Source organism: Lepidochelys kempii, chromosome 5 (genome assembly GCF_965140285.1).
Source record: "Lepidochelys kempii isolate rLepKem1 chromosome 5, rLepKem1.hap1, whole genome shotgun sequence".
Taxonomy (NCBI): domain Eukaryota; kingdom Metazoa; phylum Chordata; order Testudines; family Cheloniidae; genus Lepidochelys; species Lepidochelys kempii.
In genome coordinates this window covers 105,922,829-105,940,983 of record NC_136384.1, presented here as the reverse complement: position 1 = coordinate 105,940,983, position 18,155 = coordinate 105,922,829, and the positions used below count along the sequence as shown (strand labels likewise).

The 18,155-nt window shown below is 43.2% G+C and overlaps 1 protein-coding gene across 42 annotated transcripts in view; it reads left to right on the top strand.

Moving 5' to 3' along the window:
* The window catches only part of PTPRD (protein tyrosine phosphatase receptor type D), a 624,822-nt gene that overhangs the window by 224,199 nt on the left and 382,468 nt on the right, over window positions 1–18,155 (top strand). For all 42 annotated transcript variants that reach the window (XR_013635846.1, XM_073345345.2, XM_078852933.1 and 39 more), the window contains exon 2: window positions 3,731–3,898. Coding sequence is in view for 41 of the 42 variants with exons in the window: in XM_073345345.2 (XP_073201446.1) it covers window positions 3,814–3,898 (85 nt within the window). In the remaining variant the exon portion in view is untranslated. The remainder of the gene's footprint in view (window positions 1–3,730; window positions 3,899–18,155) is intronic.

Below are 18,155 nucleotides of genomic sequence, written 5' to 3'. Positions count from 1 at the left end.
GCAGAAGAATTTTGTCCCGTTGCTGAAAGTCTAACAGATGACCGAATTCTTCAGGCAGTATGACCAAACAACATTCCAGAAGCTGAAGAATTGGCCTTTGCCGAGGAAGAAGAAGAGGAAGATGAAGGGGACGTCGTTCCAACGTCAGCTGCGACTGTAGCTGGCTTAGAGATCGCTTCGAGGTGGTTTGAGATGCGAGACGTTGAGCCTATAAAAATTATGCAGCTACGTAGTCTTTTGCAGTTTGCAAAACGGCAGTGGCACAGCAGCAAGAAGCAAGAGCAACTCCCTGACTTTTTTAAAAAAAACGAGAGTAGTTTATTGTAATGTCTACTTTAAATCTCTAATAAAGCAACACTTTTTTTCTCGTTTATTGTTTCCTTCAAGTAGGAGTTTATTTGCTAAGGTTTTCTATACTTTATGGATGTGACATTTACTGTATACAGTAATTTCATTTTAACGTGGTCCCCGCTATGACACGGTACTTGGCATTTATCCCAAATCCCGTGTTCTAGCGAGGGTCTGGTGTACTTCTTGCCACCCTCTACTCTTCTCAGTTCATCTCACATACTAAGGAAAATTGACTGGAATAGTTATTGTGGAATAGCTTTCCATGTGGACACTCCATTCTGGAATACAAGTCACTTTAGTCTGGAATAATTAGTGCGCTTCCAAAGTGAAGTAATTATTCTGGCATAAAATTCCGTTTTTTATTCTGTAGTACAGTATCCACAGAGGGAGCTAGTCTAGAATAGCTATCGCAGAATAGCTTATCCTGGTCAATTTTCCTGTGTAGACAAGCCCCAAGACCCAACATAGAAGTTTGGGACAGGTTGAGAGGAGATGGTCACACAGTGAATCTAGTACCTTGCAGCTGGGAATTGTAATGAAATTGTTTTGCACGGGGCCAAAGGTTGGCTAGAACAAGACATACAACTTGGTTACAAATAAACCCTAAACCAGAGGAGGTGGGAGAGAAATATTTCTGTACCCTTTCTTCTCTCACCTCACAGCTGTTTCTGTATTTACTATCTATTATACCATGTTCCAAAAGTTGCTTTCTCACAAAGCAAGGGCTCTTGCTTCAGTGTTCAGTTTCCAGGGAAACATGGTGGTGCTGGGAGAGTTATACATTTTTTGTTGTAAGAGTAATATCACATTGGCTTAGTCTTTTACTAGTGGATGCTTGGTGGTGGCCTGGTTCATAGCTGGCATGAGTTTTGTAATATTAGTTTAGTCCTTATAAAGCTTTTCCATATTAGTTTTCACAAACAAGCAAACAGAAACAACCATCAAAAAAAGGCCTTGCCACTTTATTCAGTACAGTTTGATATAATTGTTGATGAGGAGGTCCAGGGCTGAGGCTAAGCGTTGTTCTAGGTCAGAGCTTCGGCAGAGCTCTGTGGAGAAGCTTGACAGCACTTGACTGTCTCATGGCTTGTTTCTCTCCAGTGTTAGCCCGTCATCCACATGACTTCACTAACAATATTTTTTAAAGAAACCACCGACAAAAACAAAACCACCACCACCACCACCAACAACAACAACAAAAAACACCACCACCAACAACCTCTGCCTGCCTTCTCCAAACACTTGTATTTTCACAGCCTAAAATGCCAAAACCCTGCTGTAGAAGCATAAGCAATGTAAGAGAAGAAATAGAAGTTCAAGGTTCACCTGCAGAACATATTAGTATGTTTATCAGGTTAGTTAAGGCCGTGACACACTGAAGGTGCAGAGAGAAGGAGCAGCAAAGGTTTCAGATTGTGTGGTGGGAGCGATAATGAATGTCACCTGGAGCAGAGACAGAACGTTTGGCACCACTGGTATATGTGTTTAGAATGAATGGGATGGTGTGTCTTTAATAACTGCAAAACACCTTATCTTCTCTTCTGAGCCAGCTTGCTGCCATATTTTGTGTGTTTTCCTTTCTCTTACAGGCTTCCTGTAGATTCTGGGGAAAAAAAGGCATTTAAAAGCCTTATTTCACTTTTCAACTGGGAGGTCGGGTAAAAAATACTTTTCAGTGTCACATTGGAAAACAGTTTAGCAAAATAGTCTTGTGCAGGTCATATTCTTTCTCTTACCCTGAGCCCTCACCTTTTTTTTTTTTAAATTACTATCAAACCCCCACTCCCTCCCCCCTCCCCCCCCGGCATATTTTATGGCTCAGACATGAACCTTAGCAGCCATTATATTTCCACTGTGCTTGTTTGCAGATGTCAACTTAAAGATTTGCGTGGTACAAAGATTGCGTAACCCCTTCAGTCTAGTAAAAGCAAAAACAAAATCACCTCTTCTCTGAAAATGCATTTCATACATCTCCATCTTTGTGATAGCACTGACGTCATTATGTAGCAGTTGGCCCTGATACGCTTGCACAGACACAAATTGAGTCCGACAGGACTGATGTCTCATGGACTTTGCTGTCATTTGAAATGCTGGCACGAAGATGGTAGCGATGAAAGCGGGGAGCTGGTGCCTTCAGCACTTTGCCTATGAAAATTTCTTAGATTCATAACTCTTGATAGTGGTAGCTGATTCAAGAGGTAGTTTTACAAAAGAGATTGATAACAGCAATAGATTTCTAACATCTGGTCATCTCTTTTTTTCTTCCTTGAATAGATTCTTTCAGCATTGCACTATAGTATAAAATAGGCTCTTCATGCTACCCACAAGTCTGTAAGATCCATCAAGTGGAATAATTAATATAATTCCCCCCCTTCCCTTTTGGTTTTTATCTTCACTGCATGGAAGCTACTCACGCAGGGTAATGAAAAAGATAGTATCTGGTTTTCTTATTGTGCTTGAGCTAAGTTTCAGACCTGCCAAAGTTATATCTTACAACTCTTTTGAAAAGTGCAATTAAATTGCAGTGTTATTTTAGTGACACAGTCATGCTATTTTGGGATATCTCTAATATTTCCTCTCAGAGGGAAGCATTTCTATGTTCTGCAATTTCTAATATTGCTTGGGTGGAGTGGATTTACCAAAGAATAAAATGCATTTCTTCTTAAAGGCCTGTATTGTTGATTAGTTCTTATATAACATGTTAAAGTACACTGACTGAACTGAATATGGGCTCTTTATTCATGATTTCTATATTGCATAATTTAAATATACAGGAAAATCAGAGAGGAAATGTAATCTTTTAGACATGTGGGACCAAAACTGAATATGAGTTTTGATGTGTTAATATGGGGGATCCAATAGGCTAGCATTGCAAAGCCAGCATTAGGAATAGTCTGAGAAGCAGATTTAGCCCTGTCATTCCTACCTGATGCCTGGAAAGCAGCTTCCAGTATGTCATTTGTTAGTGGACTCTTATCCTGGACGTTGAATCCATTCTTAAACCCTTCCTTACAGCATCAGTATGCCTCATTCTGGTGATGTATTAAACAAATACTTCATTAGAAATGACAACTCATTCTCATGGTGTATTACTCAAAATGCAGTGCTGAGCCGGCAAAACAAGATCCAACACATGGGATCGGTTGATCTGAACATGGGAGAAGAAAAAATGTACTGGGGACAGGATGCTCTGTGGCTGCAGCATTCTGGGTTCAGTACTAGAAACATCTGCAGCATCTCGCTACCTTCCATGTACTACAGTCTCCTGAAGATTCTTTTAAACTGTTTTGCCTCCAACAGTAAATATTGGGAAAAACAAAAGCAACCCCCTAACCATATTTTGCTCTCTCTCTCTCTTTTTCTCTCCACTACTCCACAGGCTCTGAAAATACTTCATCAGAAATTTCAGACCGGACAGACTCATAGTGGCTTCTGAGCCAGTGAGACTGAGGCTGCCAAAGCATGCTGGTGCCAAGCTGTCGGATGATGCACGTAGCCAGGCCAGTGGTGGTGCTCCTGTGCTTTCTGCTTTCTGCTGATGCTGAAAGTAAGCTTTACTTTTCAATGGTCTTGAGGTTTTAGCCATAATGAACAGTTTTGTTTTCAGCTAATAGTTGCTGAGGGCCTCTGAATAAGTCTCCTTTTCAATAAATCTTAAAACTCTGTGAGATTCTCTGGCTCACAGCCAGTATTTGAACAGGTTTGTTTTTGTGACTCCCTTACCATTTTTCCTCTTAATGCCTCTTTTCTTAGTCATCTAACAGTTTCTACTGTTCTCTTTTTCTTTTCCTTTCTTTTTGCCTGTTAATTGGTAGAGATAATACTAGTGAAATTATATAGGCACAATGAAGCCTAACCTTGTTTACCAAATGGCAAAGATCAGTTAGTTCCATTATGAACTTGTTTACTTCCTTGGATATTTCTTTTAAAGTTTAGTAAAATAAACAATAGACTGTTGAGTCCAATTAAAATTCCAGGCGCTTTGTAGCTGTCACAGCAGCTGTTCTAATGTATTATTTCCGACAGCTGTCGTGGAGTACAGTATTCGAACAAATCAAGCAGAACTGACAACTTTGGTCTGAGTGGGTAGTATAGGTACCTAGGTTCTGTGTATTGGACTCATTTTATGATACTGCAAGGTTTTGGTCAATTAGCTTACCAATTAATGAGAAGATAATATCTTCTTTTTAATTGGAAAATAATTGGGCCTACCTTGTTTACATGTGTTGTTTTTCCCAGCTGTCCTGTGGCTTTTTGCAGAAATGTTATACCAACAAGAAAAGCCACTTGCCTGGACCTGTTGACAGGCTGGTTTACTACAAGCTGTTCAGTTCACTTGGTACAGCAGCCCTTTTCTCTTGGATTTTCTTAGGACTATTAAAACATCAGCATTCATGAACTCCCCTCTCCCCCCACCCCCGATTTTAAAGTGGATTCTGATCTCCCTTACAACTATGAAAACACAAAGGGGCAACTCTGTTGAGATAGACAGAGTTACAAGAGAGTAAAAGTGGTGTGAGATCAGAATCGGACACTATTTTAGTGAGAATACATTCAGTTCTTGTTAAGGCTGTTACTAAACTCGTTGTGGACTCCAAGTGCACTGAATTACATTGAGACAGCAGCTCTTAAAACATGGAAATGGAAAAAAATTATTAAGGCTCTGTTTTCTAAATATAGCCCCATGAAATTGAAATACATGAAAAAACAAGCATGCACAAAACATACATGTTTGTAGGGTACTGACAGTTGAGATTACAGTATTTGGGTTGTTTCCAGACTGTTAATGACCAGCTGGGATAGTTCTGTCTAAGGTGAAGCCAAGGACATTTTAAGACTTTAGCCAGCAAATAATTAACTGGGAAGTAGCTCAAGCACTAGACATTTCTGCTGTTTTAAAGCACCACCTATTTTAAAAGACAAAATCTATGCTTAGTGAACAACAGATTTTGGAATCTGGTATTGCTTTTCTGTGTAAAATGCCAGAGTACTGTACTTCTGGTGGAGCCGAAGTGATTTTTGTGTGTGTTTATATTGCTTGTTCTTTACCAATCAGATAACAACAATTGGCAACAGGACCGCTGCACTGTTCTTCTCTTTTATAAAGCTTATGACAGAAGGGAATATACTCCGTTGAGGACTAATGTAGGATTTACTTTCAGACAGGCTGTACTATAAAAGCACTTTAATAAGGATCTTAATAGTGCTTTGAGATTAGTTTTTCAAAATTATTGTGTTCCTCTCATAGTTCTTTAATACTTAAAACAAAATGTGGCAGCAGGCTCTTAGGCATTGTTGTGGGAGGAGGTTGCTTTGTTAATAAGTATCTGTTATTAGCATGCTGCATCAGCATGCAGATTAAGGGTTGTAAGGTTGTGCTTTAGGATTAGGATGAACTTTTGTAGCAGTTATTGTTGATTAATCTAGGCTAGACACTAAGGAATGGTCATGATGGGTAGAAAAGTGATGCAAAAATAAAGATTATTCACCTGTAACCAGAATTATTGCAGATGGTTTCTGCAGAGGTCAGGCACATCCCAAGAGTGGAAATCTGCAGAGGCCCTTTAAAGAAGATGCTTATCACGTGTTTAGTTTCTTTGATTTTTGCACACTGACTTATACCATATTGTTGTGTCGTTGCTCATTAATATTTTACTGTGATGGTATTGGATAGCAAATGTGTCCTGATTGCTTTCAACGTAAAAAAAAAAATCCATCATGTTTCCACAATTCCTTAAAAAATAATCCACAGATCAGCCATAGGCCAGCTGAGTTCTATGACAGAGAAACTGACAGTTGATCCGCTACCCTTTCTGGAAGGTGTCCTTGTAGTTAACGGGCATTACCAGACAGAATTTCAGGGAACCAGGGCAGCCAGCCAAAGAGAGATAAATTAAGTTAACCACATCTTGGAGGGGTCGATAGCCTTAACATATCATCTACTATTATTATGCACTAAACTATTTATTGCTCATTATTGTTGTTTGCCAGTAGAAGAAAGAGAAAAAAATTGTATGTTTAGATCTATATTTAAAAGATTTAAAAACAGGAAAAATATATTTTTAATATCAGAAGGCTATCGGACATGTAGCTAAAATATCAGTATCAAACTAGAAATGGAATCATTACATCATTGAGAATTTGCTTCTCTAAGGGAAACTGAAATTCCTGAAACTAAACCCAACCATATGTATGCTAGCCATGATTGTATCTTGGAGGGTCTGAGATGACATTCAAGAGTAATGAGTGGTTGGATAATTGTATTAAACAAAATAATATTTTTGGTACATGTGTTTAAAACATTTCCCTTTATGATCAATAGGGGTAAAACTGAATTGGGCAGTATAGCTTATGTTTTTTATGGGGGAAATGCAGTTTCTAACCTGACCAATTTAAAATATTTAGTTTAGTTAACTAACAACATTCTAAAACCTTGCATGTTTCTTTAGCTTAATTTTCTTTTACTACTTTTGCTTTTAAATAAAATATTTACTTTTACTCCAAAGTGGAGTTGTGATACACTGAAAGGGAAATATGCTATGACTAATGAATGTAGAAAGTGGATAGATTTTTAGCAGTAGTGGGTGATCCTAAAAATGATCAGTTCATATATTCAAGCTTTTATGAGAAGAGACTTTGATCTGAGGTTACCCTCTGCTGCCTGATTTCATTCTGGCTATAGGTATAAGGTCTGATCCTGCCAAGTGGTGAGTGCCCACATTTCCCAGTGACTTCAATGAAAACTGAGCGTGCTTGGTACTTCATGGGATTGTCCCCACAGTGAGACCAACTCTTTGCTACTTAATTGCTTCCTCTTCTCAGGTCTGCTGGAGCAAGACCATGCAGACACAAGGGGGATAAAGGAGGAGAATTCAAAAAGTTAATGTAATATTTTGGTCATCTGAATATGTGGGTTCAAGTTTTGGCTGAAGGTTTAATTCAGTTTTAATTTGATCTGAATGGCCCCTTGGTAAATGTTACTGAATTAATGAATGTTAGCTAGATGCTCTTAGAGGTGTGTGTCTTGTTTTTAGTGAGCTTTGACTGTCTAATCTGAGGAAAAAATCCCTGTATATGTGACTCTATAAATGTTGTTCCCCTTCCACTTAGTCCCTCTCCCTATACAGTTAAGACTGAGATTTTTGAGTTTCAAGCAGTTAATGTGCACAGACTTTAAAAGTGTGTGTGTGATTATATACATACAAACCAATGCAAGTACTATTCACGCACATTTTATTTAAATTCTTTCTAAATTACGAACAATAAAATATACATTCTTATTCTGAATGAAGGAATTTGGCTCCACTTAGTCCTGTAGTTAACATTACTAAATACACTGTCAGTTTAGGTGGGTGAGGTAATATCTTTCATTGGACTAACTTCTGTTGGTGAGAGAGACAAGATTTCGAGCTCTACAGAGCTCTTCTTCAGGTCTGGGAAAGGTACTCTGAGCATCACATCTAAATTCAAGGTGAAACAGATTGTTTATCATAAGTAGTTAGCGCATATTCTAATAAACCATTCAAGTTAGAAACAACGAGGAGTCTTTGTTGCACCTTAGACTAACAAATTTATTGGGCATAAGCTTTCATGGGATATAACCCACTTCATCAGATGCATGGAGTGGAAAATACAGTAAGCAGTATAAATATCGCAACACATGAAAAGATGGGAGTTGCCTTACCAAGCGGGGAAGAAGGGGGTCGGGGGGGTCAGTGCTAACGAGGCCAGTTCAGTTAGGGTGGATGTGGCCCATTCCCAACAGTTGACAAGAAGGTGTGAGTATCAACAGAGGGAAAATTCCTTTTTGTAGTGCTAACGAGGCCAATTCAATCAAAGTGGATGTGGCCCATTCCCAACAGTTGACAAGAAGGTGTGAGTATCAACAGAATTATCATACAAAATTATTTTTTGTAGTGACCCAGCCACTCTGTCTTTATTCAAGTCTAATTTGATGGTGTCAAGTTTGCAAATTAATTCCAGTTCTGCAGTTTTTCGCTAAAGTCTTTTTCTGAATTTTTTTTTGAAGAATTGCGACTTTTAAGTCTGTTATTGAGTGTCCAGGGAGATTGACGTGCTCTCCTACTGGTATTTAAATGTTGCAATTCTTGATGTCTGATTTGTGTCCATTTTTTTTTTTTGTGTAGAGACTGTCTGGGTTGGCTAGTGTACATGGCAGAGGGGCATTGTGGCACATGATGGCATATATCACATTGGTAGATGTGCAGGTGAACGAGCCCTTGATGGTGTGGCTGATGTGGTTGGGTCCTATGAAGGTGTTCCTTGAATAGATATGAGGACAAAGTTGGCAACAGGGTTTGTTGCAGGGATTGGTTCCTGGGTTAGTGTTTCTGTTGTGTAGTTGATGGTGAGTATTTGCTTCAGGTTGGGGGGCTGTCTGTAAGCAAGGACTGGCCTGTCTCCCAAGGTCTGTGAGAGTGAGGGATCATCCTTCCGGATAGGTTGTAGATCCTGGATGATGCGCTGGAGAGATTTTAGTTGGGGGCTGAAGGTGATGGCTCGTGGCTTTCTGTTACTTTCTTTGTTGGGCCTGTCCTGTAGTAGGTGACTTCTGGGTACCCTTCTGGCTCTGTCAATCTGTTTCCTCACTTCCCCAGGTGGGTATTGTAGTTTTAAGAACGCCTGATAGAGAGCCTGTAGGTGTTTGTCTGTGTCTGAGGGATTGGAGCAAATGTGGTTGTATCAGAGGGCTTGGTTGTAGACAATGGATCATGTGATGTGGTCTGGATAAAAGCTGGAGGAATGTAGGTATAGCGGTCAGTAGGTTTCTGGTATAGGGTGGTGTTTATGTGACCATCGTTTATTTGTACTGTAATGTCCAGGAAGTGAATCTCTTGTGTGGACTGGTCCAAGCTGAGGTTGATGGTGGGGTGGAAATTGTTGAAATCCAGGTGGAATTCCTCAAGGAATTCTTTTCCATGGGTCCAGATGATGATGTCACCAGTGTAGCACAAGTAGAGTAGGGGCGCTAGGGGCTGAGAGCTGAGGAAGCGTTGTTCTAAGACATGCCATAAAAATGTTGGCAAACTGTGTGGCCATGCGGGTACCCATAGCAGTGCCACTGACTTGAAGGTATAAATCGTTCCCAAATCTGAAATGGTGGGTGAGGACAAAGTCACAAAGCTCAGCCACCAGGTTTGCCATGACATTATCGGGGATATTGTTCCTGATAGCTTGTAGTCCATCTTTGTGTGGAATGTTGGTGTAGAGGGCTTCTACATCCATAGTGGCCATAACCTGATGGTGTTATCAGGAAGATCACCGATGGAGTGTAGTTTCCTCAGGAAGTCAGTGGTGTCTCAAAGATAGCAGGGAGTGCTGGTAGCGTAGGGCTTGAGGAGAGAGTCTACATAGCCAGACAAACCTGCTGTCAGGGTGCCAATGCCTTAGAAGATGGGGTGTCCAGGATTTCCAGGTTTATGGATCTTGGGTAGCAGATAGAATACCCCTGGTCAGGGCTCTAGGAGTGTGTCTGTGTAGATTTGTTCCAGTGCTTCTTCAGGGAGTTTCTTGAGCAGATGGTGCAGTTTCTTTTGGTACTTCTCAGTGGGATAAGAGGGTAATGGCCTGTAGACTATGGTGTCAGAGAGTTGCCTAGCAGCCTCTCGTTCATACTCCAACCTATTCATGATGACTACAGCACCTCGTTTGTCAGCCTTTTTTATTATAAAGTCAGAGTTGTTTCTGAGGCTGTGGATGGCTTTGGGTTCTGCATGGCTGAGGTTATGGGGCAAGTGATGCTGCTTTTCCACAATTTCAGCTCGTGCACATGGGCAGAAGCATGACTATGTAGAAGTCCAGTCTGTTGTTTCGACCATCCGGAGGAGTCCATGCAGAATTCTTCATCTTGAAGTGTTGGTAGGAAGGTTTCTGTGGGTTAGTGTGCTGTTCAGTGGTGTGGTGGAAATATTCCTTGAGTCGGAGACGGCAAAAGTAGGATTCCAGTTCACCGCAGAACTGTATCATGTTCATGGGGGGTGGTGGGGCAGAAGGAGAGACTCTTCTGCTGGGCTAAAAGGAGAGTGATATAGTGGCCTGTTAACACCTCTGCAGTCATAGGACAAAAAGAGGTTTGTTTCAGAGGGGTAGCCATGTTAATCTGTATCCACAAAGACAACGAGGAGTCCGGTGGCACCTTAAAGAGTAACAGATTTATTTGGGCATAAGCTTTCATGGGTAAAAACCCACGAGTTTTTTACCCACAAAAGCTTATGTCCAAATTTTTTACCCACGAAAGCTTACGCTCAAATAAATCTGTTAGTCTTTAAGGTGCCACCGGACTCCTCGTTGTTTTTGAGGTTTGTTTGTTTGTTTGTTACAGATTGTTGTAATATGCCACATATTGAATTTGTCTGTTCAGTCCATGATTTTTAGCATCTAGCAGAGTTATGAATTTAAGCTCCCTGGCTCATCTTTTGAAAGTGTTGAGCAGGTTTCCTTTGTGGATGAGGACTGGTAGGTGAGATAGAGAGTGGTCACTTTGTGAAAAGTCCTCATCCACAGGTGATGGAGTTTTTGTCTTTTATCACTTTGCTGTGTGAATTCATTCTAAAGCTTAGTGATTGTCTTGTTTCACCCACATAGTTGTTATTGGGGCATTTAGTGCCCTGGATGGGGTACGTCACATGTCATGATAGGTACGTGTAGGACCCCTGGGTCTTGAAAGGTGTGTTGTCGGGAGGTATTGATCATCGTAGGAGTGGGGGTACCTCTGCTGGTTTTGCAGCTGTGGTTCTGGCAGGGTCTGGTGCCGCTTTGAGTTGGTGTATCCTGGTCTGTGGGGAGGTTGGAGTGTTGTTTGAAGGCCAGAAGTGGGGATTCAAGAAAGATTTCTTTCATGATGGTGTCCTCATTGAGTATGGATTGTAGTTGTTTGAAGATATCCTGTATGGGTTCCAGCATGGGGTGGCAGGTGACAACTAGGGGGGTGCAGTTAGAAAGGGTTTTATTTCTGTGGAAGCAGGTTCTCATGGAGTATTTGGGTGCCCCATACCATGATACAATCTACTTCTTTCATGGAGTGTTTTTGTTTGATAAAAGTAGTTTTAAGTTTGGTAAGGTGTCTATTCCAGACTTTCTCCATGGAGCATATTCTGTGGTATCTGAGTTCCTAGCTGTAGATAACAGATTTTTTGGAGTCTTTTAGGTGGTTATTGTATCTATCAAGGAAGGTGTGGTGATCTGTGGATTTCTTGTATATGGTTGTCTGTAGGGTTCTGTTGCTGAATCTGATTGTGGTGTCTAGGAAGTTAATGCTAGTGTGGAAGTGTTCTAGAGAGAGTTTAACAGATGGGTGGTGGTTGTTAAGTTGTAGCAGAAATCTCTGAGGCAGCTTAAGTCCAGAAGATGAAAACATCATCTATGTATCTGAGGTTTATCATTGGTTTTGTGGTGAATTTGTCCAGAATTTATTCTTCAAGGTGCCCCACGAAGAGGTTGGCATATTGGGGAGCCATCCTAGTACCGATGGCTGTTCTCATGGTTTAGACAAAGTGTTTGTTGTTGAATGTAAAATTGTCATGGCTGAGGATGAAATGGATGAGTTTGGCGATGTGTTTGGGGTAGATATCTGCGTGTTGTCCATTGTCTTGTAAATATTTGAGGCAAGCAGCTATGCTGTCATGGTGAGGTATGTTGGTGTATGGGGAAGTGACATCCCTTGTGTTCTGAGGGAGGTTGTTAATGCTGTGGAGTTTGCAGAGGAAGTCAGTTGTGTCCTGGAGTAAGCTGGCCCTTTGGGTGGCAAGTGGTTTGAGGATGGTTTCTATGAGTCCTGATATTACTTCAGTAAGAGTGCTGTGGCCAAATATGATGGGTTTGTGTATCTTGGGAAGCATGTAGAAGATCCCTGAGGTGGGTTCATGGGGGATGAGTTTACAGAGCTTGTCTTGGAGTTGTTTGGGGAAGGATTTGATGATATCTTTAAGTTTCTACACTGCATATAGCTTACATTTGTGCAGTTGCATCAAAATGAAATAAAAGCATTTTATGGGAACTGTACTACCCTATCAGTTCACCTTCAGGTCTTTTTGGGGGGAGGGGCATTTCTCCTCCTTGTTTAGTTGGGTTTATTTCTCTTCTGATCCTGTGTGCAACTAACAAGAAGCCCCAGGGGCATTTGTGGACCAGGTCGGGAGCAACACTGAACAGAGTCAGAATCACTGAGCCCTGTTCTATGCCCACATGTCTCTAGGAAGCAGTGTCTGACCGTTCTGCCTTTAGCCCCAGTGCTCCTCCTCCTGGCTTAGTGGAGGAGTTGGAGAGATTACTACCTGATGTGCTGCTAATCCTCTTCTTTGGGCTAAGGTAATGGGGGTGAGACTGCCTGCATTGCTGCCTGCAGCTGCTATTACTCTTCTTTCCCTAGCCTTTGGAAGGGCCTACCTCTGTTGCTGCCCCATGTGAGGGTTTCTCAGAATCACAGACAATTGGGGAAGGACCCACACTACAGCTGGTCACTCACTTGTCCTGTGAAGGAGTCCTGTGTGGGGGTAGGTGGGTGCACTTGCCCTCTTTGCTCTTCTTTACCATTATCCAACACGGGGGCCTGAAGAGTGCAAAGAGAGTCCCATAATTCCTTCTCCTATTGGTTTCAGTGTTGCAAGGCCTTGTGGAGAAATCAATGGAATGGACAGGAATGGGGATCCCTCTTCTTTCCCTCCTGCTAGCTCTGGTGTTCTCCCTATTCCCAATGAGGGTTCTAAGAGTGAAAGAGGCTTCTGCCCTGGTCTGGCAAGGGGGTGTTGGAGGGTCTCCAGCCCTGTTCCTTCCCCTTAGTCCTTTGAAGGTGTTTAAGGGGGAAGAACTTTCAGTTTTATTTGTCCCCTGCCCCAGGGAAGGGTCCAGTGGGCAATTCTACTTTGGCTTTGTTGCACCCCACCTCTTTCCTATTCATCTTTCACTAGGTTCTGTTGCAAGGCCAAGGGGGTGAGAAGGGGAGAAAACTGGACTGATCTTGCTACTCCCTATGTCTCTCTTCCAGCACTGTGCATGATACAATGGGGTGAGGGAAAGGTACCCTTCCCAGCTTTGTATGGCGGTTCAGCATGTGGGGCCTGGTCTATGCTACAGAATTAAGTCGAAGGAAGCTGCTTTAAGTCGACCTATTAATGTATGTGTCTACACTACTGGGTCCTTTACGTCGACCTAAGTCACCTCTGATGTCGACTTCCGTAATTCCCCTCTGCAAGAGGCATAGCACTTAGTTCGATTTTCATAGCCCCCCGGCGAGGTAGTGCAGATGCAGCATTGTGTATTTCGACTTAATGGCCTCCAGGTGGCGTCCCACAATGCTTATCTGTGACCGCTCGGGAGATCATTCTCAACTCTGCTGCACTGCAGCCAGGTACACAGGAAACATGCCCTCCCCTGCTAAAACCCTGGGAACTTTTGAATTCCCATTTCCTGTTTGATCAGCATTGGGAGCCTGCCAGTTTGAGCACAGCTGATCATGGAGACTACGGGTCCCAAATGTGCTCCAGCCTGGTCTGCACCGGAGATGGGGGATCTCATCGCTGTGTGGGGAGAAGAGTCTGTGTAGGCAAAGCTCCGATCCGGCAGAAGAAGTGCTGACATCTATGCAAAAATCACTCGTGGACTGCAGGAGAAGGGCTACATGAGGGACACACAGCAGTGCTGTTTGAAAATAAAAGAACTTCGCCAAGTGTACCAGAAGGCAAGGGAAGCGAACAGTTGTTCTGGTGCTGAACCCCACACATGTCAGTTCGACAACAAGCTGCGTGCTATTCTTGGGGGTGAACCTACTGGCACCCCCACAAGGAACATGGACACCTCACAGGTGTGTGAGTCTAGGGACAACAAGGAGGATTATATGTTGGATGAGAAAGAGGAGGAGGAGGATAATGGGAGACAGGCGAGTGGTGGATCCATTCTCCCCAAGAGCCAGGAAGTATTTTTAACTCTGGAGCCCTGTGAGTCACAGGACAACACGGTGGCCGACTGTGATGCCAGGGAAGGCACCTCTGGTGAGTATACAGTGAAAATGAAAGTCCAGTTAAACTTCAGCGGGCACACACATTCAGTGGTATTGCATGTTTACTGTGAAGAAAAAGTGAGCTGCTGTAGTTCTCTGCTTACAATAGGCTGCTCCAGCCATGCAGAGAGTGGCCCCCGGAAGAGACTGTTTATGTGGACTGGGATAGCCCAAGAATCCTCCATGGATATTTCTAGGAAACTTTCATGGAGGTACTGTGCAAACCTTTGCAGAAGGTTTCTGGGCAGGGTAGTCTATTTCTTCCACTATGGTAGGACACTTTCCCACGCAACTCCTGAATTAATTCTGCTGGCATCATTGCAGTACACAGCATAGCAGCATAAAGACCAGGTCTATACCTAGACGCTTGAAGCATCTCCTTCTTTTCCGCCTCTGTTAACCTCAGGAGACTGGTATCACACAGGGTCAGCTAGGGGAAACAGATGAAGTTCTCATTAAAAGTGCTCTTACACAGAAAAAAAGGGCATGTAGACCCACCACATCCACCCACGTTCTGGAACGCCGAACCATGCAGCTGCTAATGTGCCTTTATTGTGCTCGGCATGGGTCAGCAAGTAGTTTAAATGGCTGATAAGGGACTGGGGCCCCACATGAGAGATTCTGCAATTTGGGAGTGAAAATGTTCCCCTTCACCCCGTTCGTAAATAGCTTCCCCTGGTGCTATGGGGAAGGGCCATTGTTCGACTAGCTACCTGTGCTCCTGACATGAGCCTGCCATAAACTTCATTGAAAGTGCGGTCTACTCACCATAGAGGTCTACTCACCATGGCTGGAGCACCAAGGAGGCACAGTGAACAGTTATGGATTCTGATTGTTATGGCTTGCACCTAGTGTAATAAGGTTTTTTTTTTTTAAATGAAAATGGCCTTGCTATGGAAACATTTTATTCATATACAATGGCTCCTTTATTTCTTCCCCTAACTGACAGCTGGAAGCGTGTCCTTCGGCATGTCATCAAAAGCTGAAAGCAGACTTTCGGTGATTAGAAGGAGGAGAAATAGAACATGGGAGGACATGTTCACCGAGGTAATGAATGCCTTCGGGACAACTGACACAGAGCTGAGAGCGTGGAGGATTTCACAGTCTGAGGAGTTAGACGTGGACATGGAGAGCAGGAAAGCTTCCAGTGAATGAGAGTGTGCGGCACAGGATGAGATGCTTCCGATTATGAGGGAACAAGCAGATATGTTGAGGCATCTGGTTGAACTGTAGCAACAGAAGCAGGAGGGTAGAGTCCCTCAGCATACCCTGGTGGACAGCCAGCCAGCATCGCCTGGTGCAGAATCACCCTCCCCCAAGCGTTCCATGTGGTGTGGGCGAAAAGTCCATTATCCCTTTTGCTTAACTCGGGGGAGGGGGCGGGTACAAGGAACAGAAGGCGTCCATTCACAGACCTTTGATGGTCTGGAACGTGGTGTTACGTTACACAGCTGAAAATGTTTCTCCCATTCCAACTTTATAACCCCTTTCCCCCAAGATTACATTTTCTTTCTGTTCTCCCTCTGTACTTACGTTTGTCAAATAAAGTAAATGGAATTGAGAAATAAATGTTCTTTATTGAGTAGAAGCAGTGGGCTTGGGTCGGGGGTTGGCTTTACAGTGACAGTGATACAAGCCAGGTGAATGTTTGGGAAAGCATAATGCAGACAAGCAGCTCACTTTACTGTGACTCATTATTGAAATGGCTTTTCAAAGCCTCGCGGATACACAGGCCCCTTGCTGTGCTTTTCTTATTGCCCTGGTGTCTGGCTGCTCAAAAATGGGTGCCATGCGATCTGCCTCAACTGCCCACCCGTGTGGAAAATTTCCCCCCTTTTTCCACAGATATTATGGAGCACACAACAGGCAGCTATAAACACGGAGCTGTTCTCCTCACTGAGGTCCACCCTTGTTAGTAGACTTCTCCAGGGCCCTTTCAAATGACCGAAGGCACATTCAACCACCATTCTGCACTTGCTGAGCCTATAGTGGAACCGTTCCTTACTGCTGTCCAGACAGCCAACGTATAGTTTCATGAGCCATGGGAGCAAGAGGTAGGCTGGGTCCCCCAGGATAACTATAGGCATCTCAACATCATCAATGTTCATTTTGTGGTCTGGAAAGAAAGTTCTGGATTGCAGATTTTTGAACAGACCCAAGTTCCTAAAGATGTGCGTGTTATGAACCATTCCCAACCATCCTACACTGATGTCTGTGAAATGCCACTTGTGATCCACCAGCACTTGCAACACCATTGGAAAGTATCCCTTTCAGTTTATGTACTCTTTGGCAAGGTAGTCTGGTGCCAAGATGGGGATATGCCATCTATCGCCCCACCACATATCCCATCCCATATCCTATCGCCCCATGGGAATGCCATCACAGAAAAACTGTCCTGTACATTTCCTGGACTCACAACCCTTGGTAGCAGAAATCGATTAATGGCCCTGCACACTTGGAGCACAGCAGCTCCCATGGTTGATTTACCTGCTCCAAATTGGTTCCCCATTGACCGATAACTGTCTGGCGTTGCAAGCTTCCAAATGGCGATCACCACTTGCTTCTCCACTGTCAGAGCAGCTCTCATTTTTGTGTTGCTGAACTGAAGACCAGGGGAAAGCTCTGTACAAAGTTACTGGAAGGTGGTCTTCCACATTCGAAAGTTCTGCAGCCACTGCTCATCATCCCATACCTGCAAAATGATGCAGTCCCACCAGACAGTGTTTGTTTCATGGGACCAGAAATGGTGCTCAACAGAGTGCAGCTGCTTTGTGAGTGCCATCAGCAACTGTGAATTGTTTTTTTCAATGGCTTGCAGCAGGGCTGTTTGCAGGACATAGCTATGTTCTGTGTGGCGGATCCTACTTAGGCTCTGGAAATATTGCAGGAGAAGGCGTGAGGTGTTTGAGATGCTCACAGCAAGAGTGCACAGCTGAGCAGGCTCCATTCTTCTAGGGTTATGGCGTACGCGCAGTAGTTTTAAGGCGTGAAAACCACTGGGTTGTTTGCTGTTGATGTGAGGGAGGAAGCACAGTGCATCATGGGATGCTGACACAATGTTCCCATTCTCCCCGTGGCAATGTTTTAGTCCCATGAGGCATTGCACAAACTTCCCAAAACACGCTGGGGCAATTTGCACTTTGGGATAGCTACCCATTGTGCACTGATTTGTGCATCAGTGCAGGCACTGCAGGTGAGGACGCACTCCACCGAGATAATGAGCATGGCGTGGCCATGCACAATCGACTTCATTAATTCAGGGACTCAAGGTTAAATTATATAAAGGTGACTTAATTTTGTAGTGTAGACAAGCCCTGGGAGAACAATGTCCTCCTTCCCTTCTCTGGCTCTATGAAGGGGTTCCGAGCTGCTACTATTCCCCTCCCACAGCAATTCAGATGAGGGAGAGAACACCACTAGCCCTTCTCCAAGGCTGCTGCAAACCCCTAGCAGTAGCAACTCACTTTTTCAATGTGACAATCAAACACACTGTTGGAAAGTCTGGGGAAGAAAATGCACAAGAATACCCCCAGAGACATGCACAATACCAAATGTGCTATTGTATGAGATTATGGTATGACACTGGCCATCAACTCAGAAGTGAAACTGGCTGCCCCGTATGAATAAAGTAAATAAACTGGGCGGAAAAAGAAAGCTATGTTTTCCTCTAATCTCTTTCATTTATAGTAATCTCAGGTGTTACTTATAACAACGATAGCTAAGAAAAACCTCAGACAAGTGTGATTTTTGAGTTGACAGTGTCCCTTTAGGTTTAGAGTTTGACAATTCT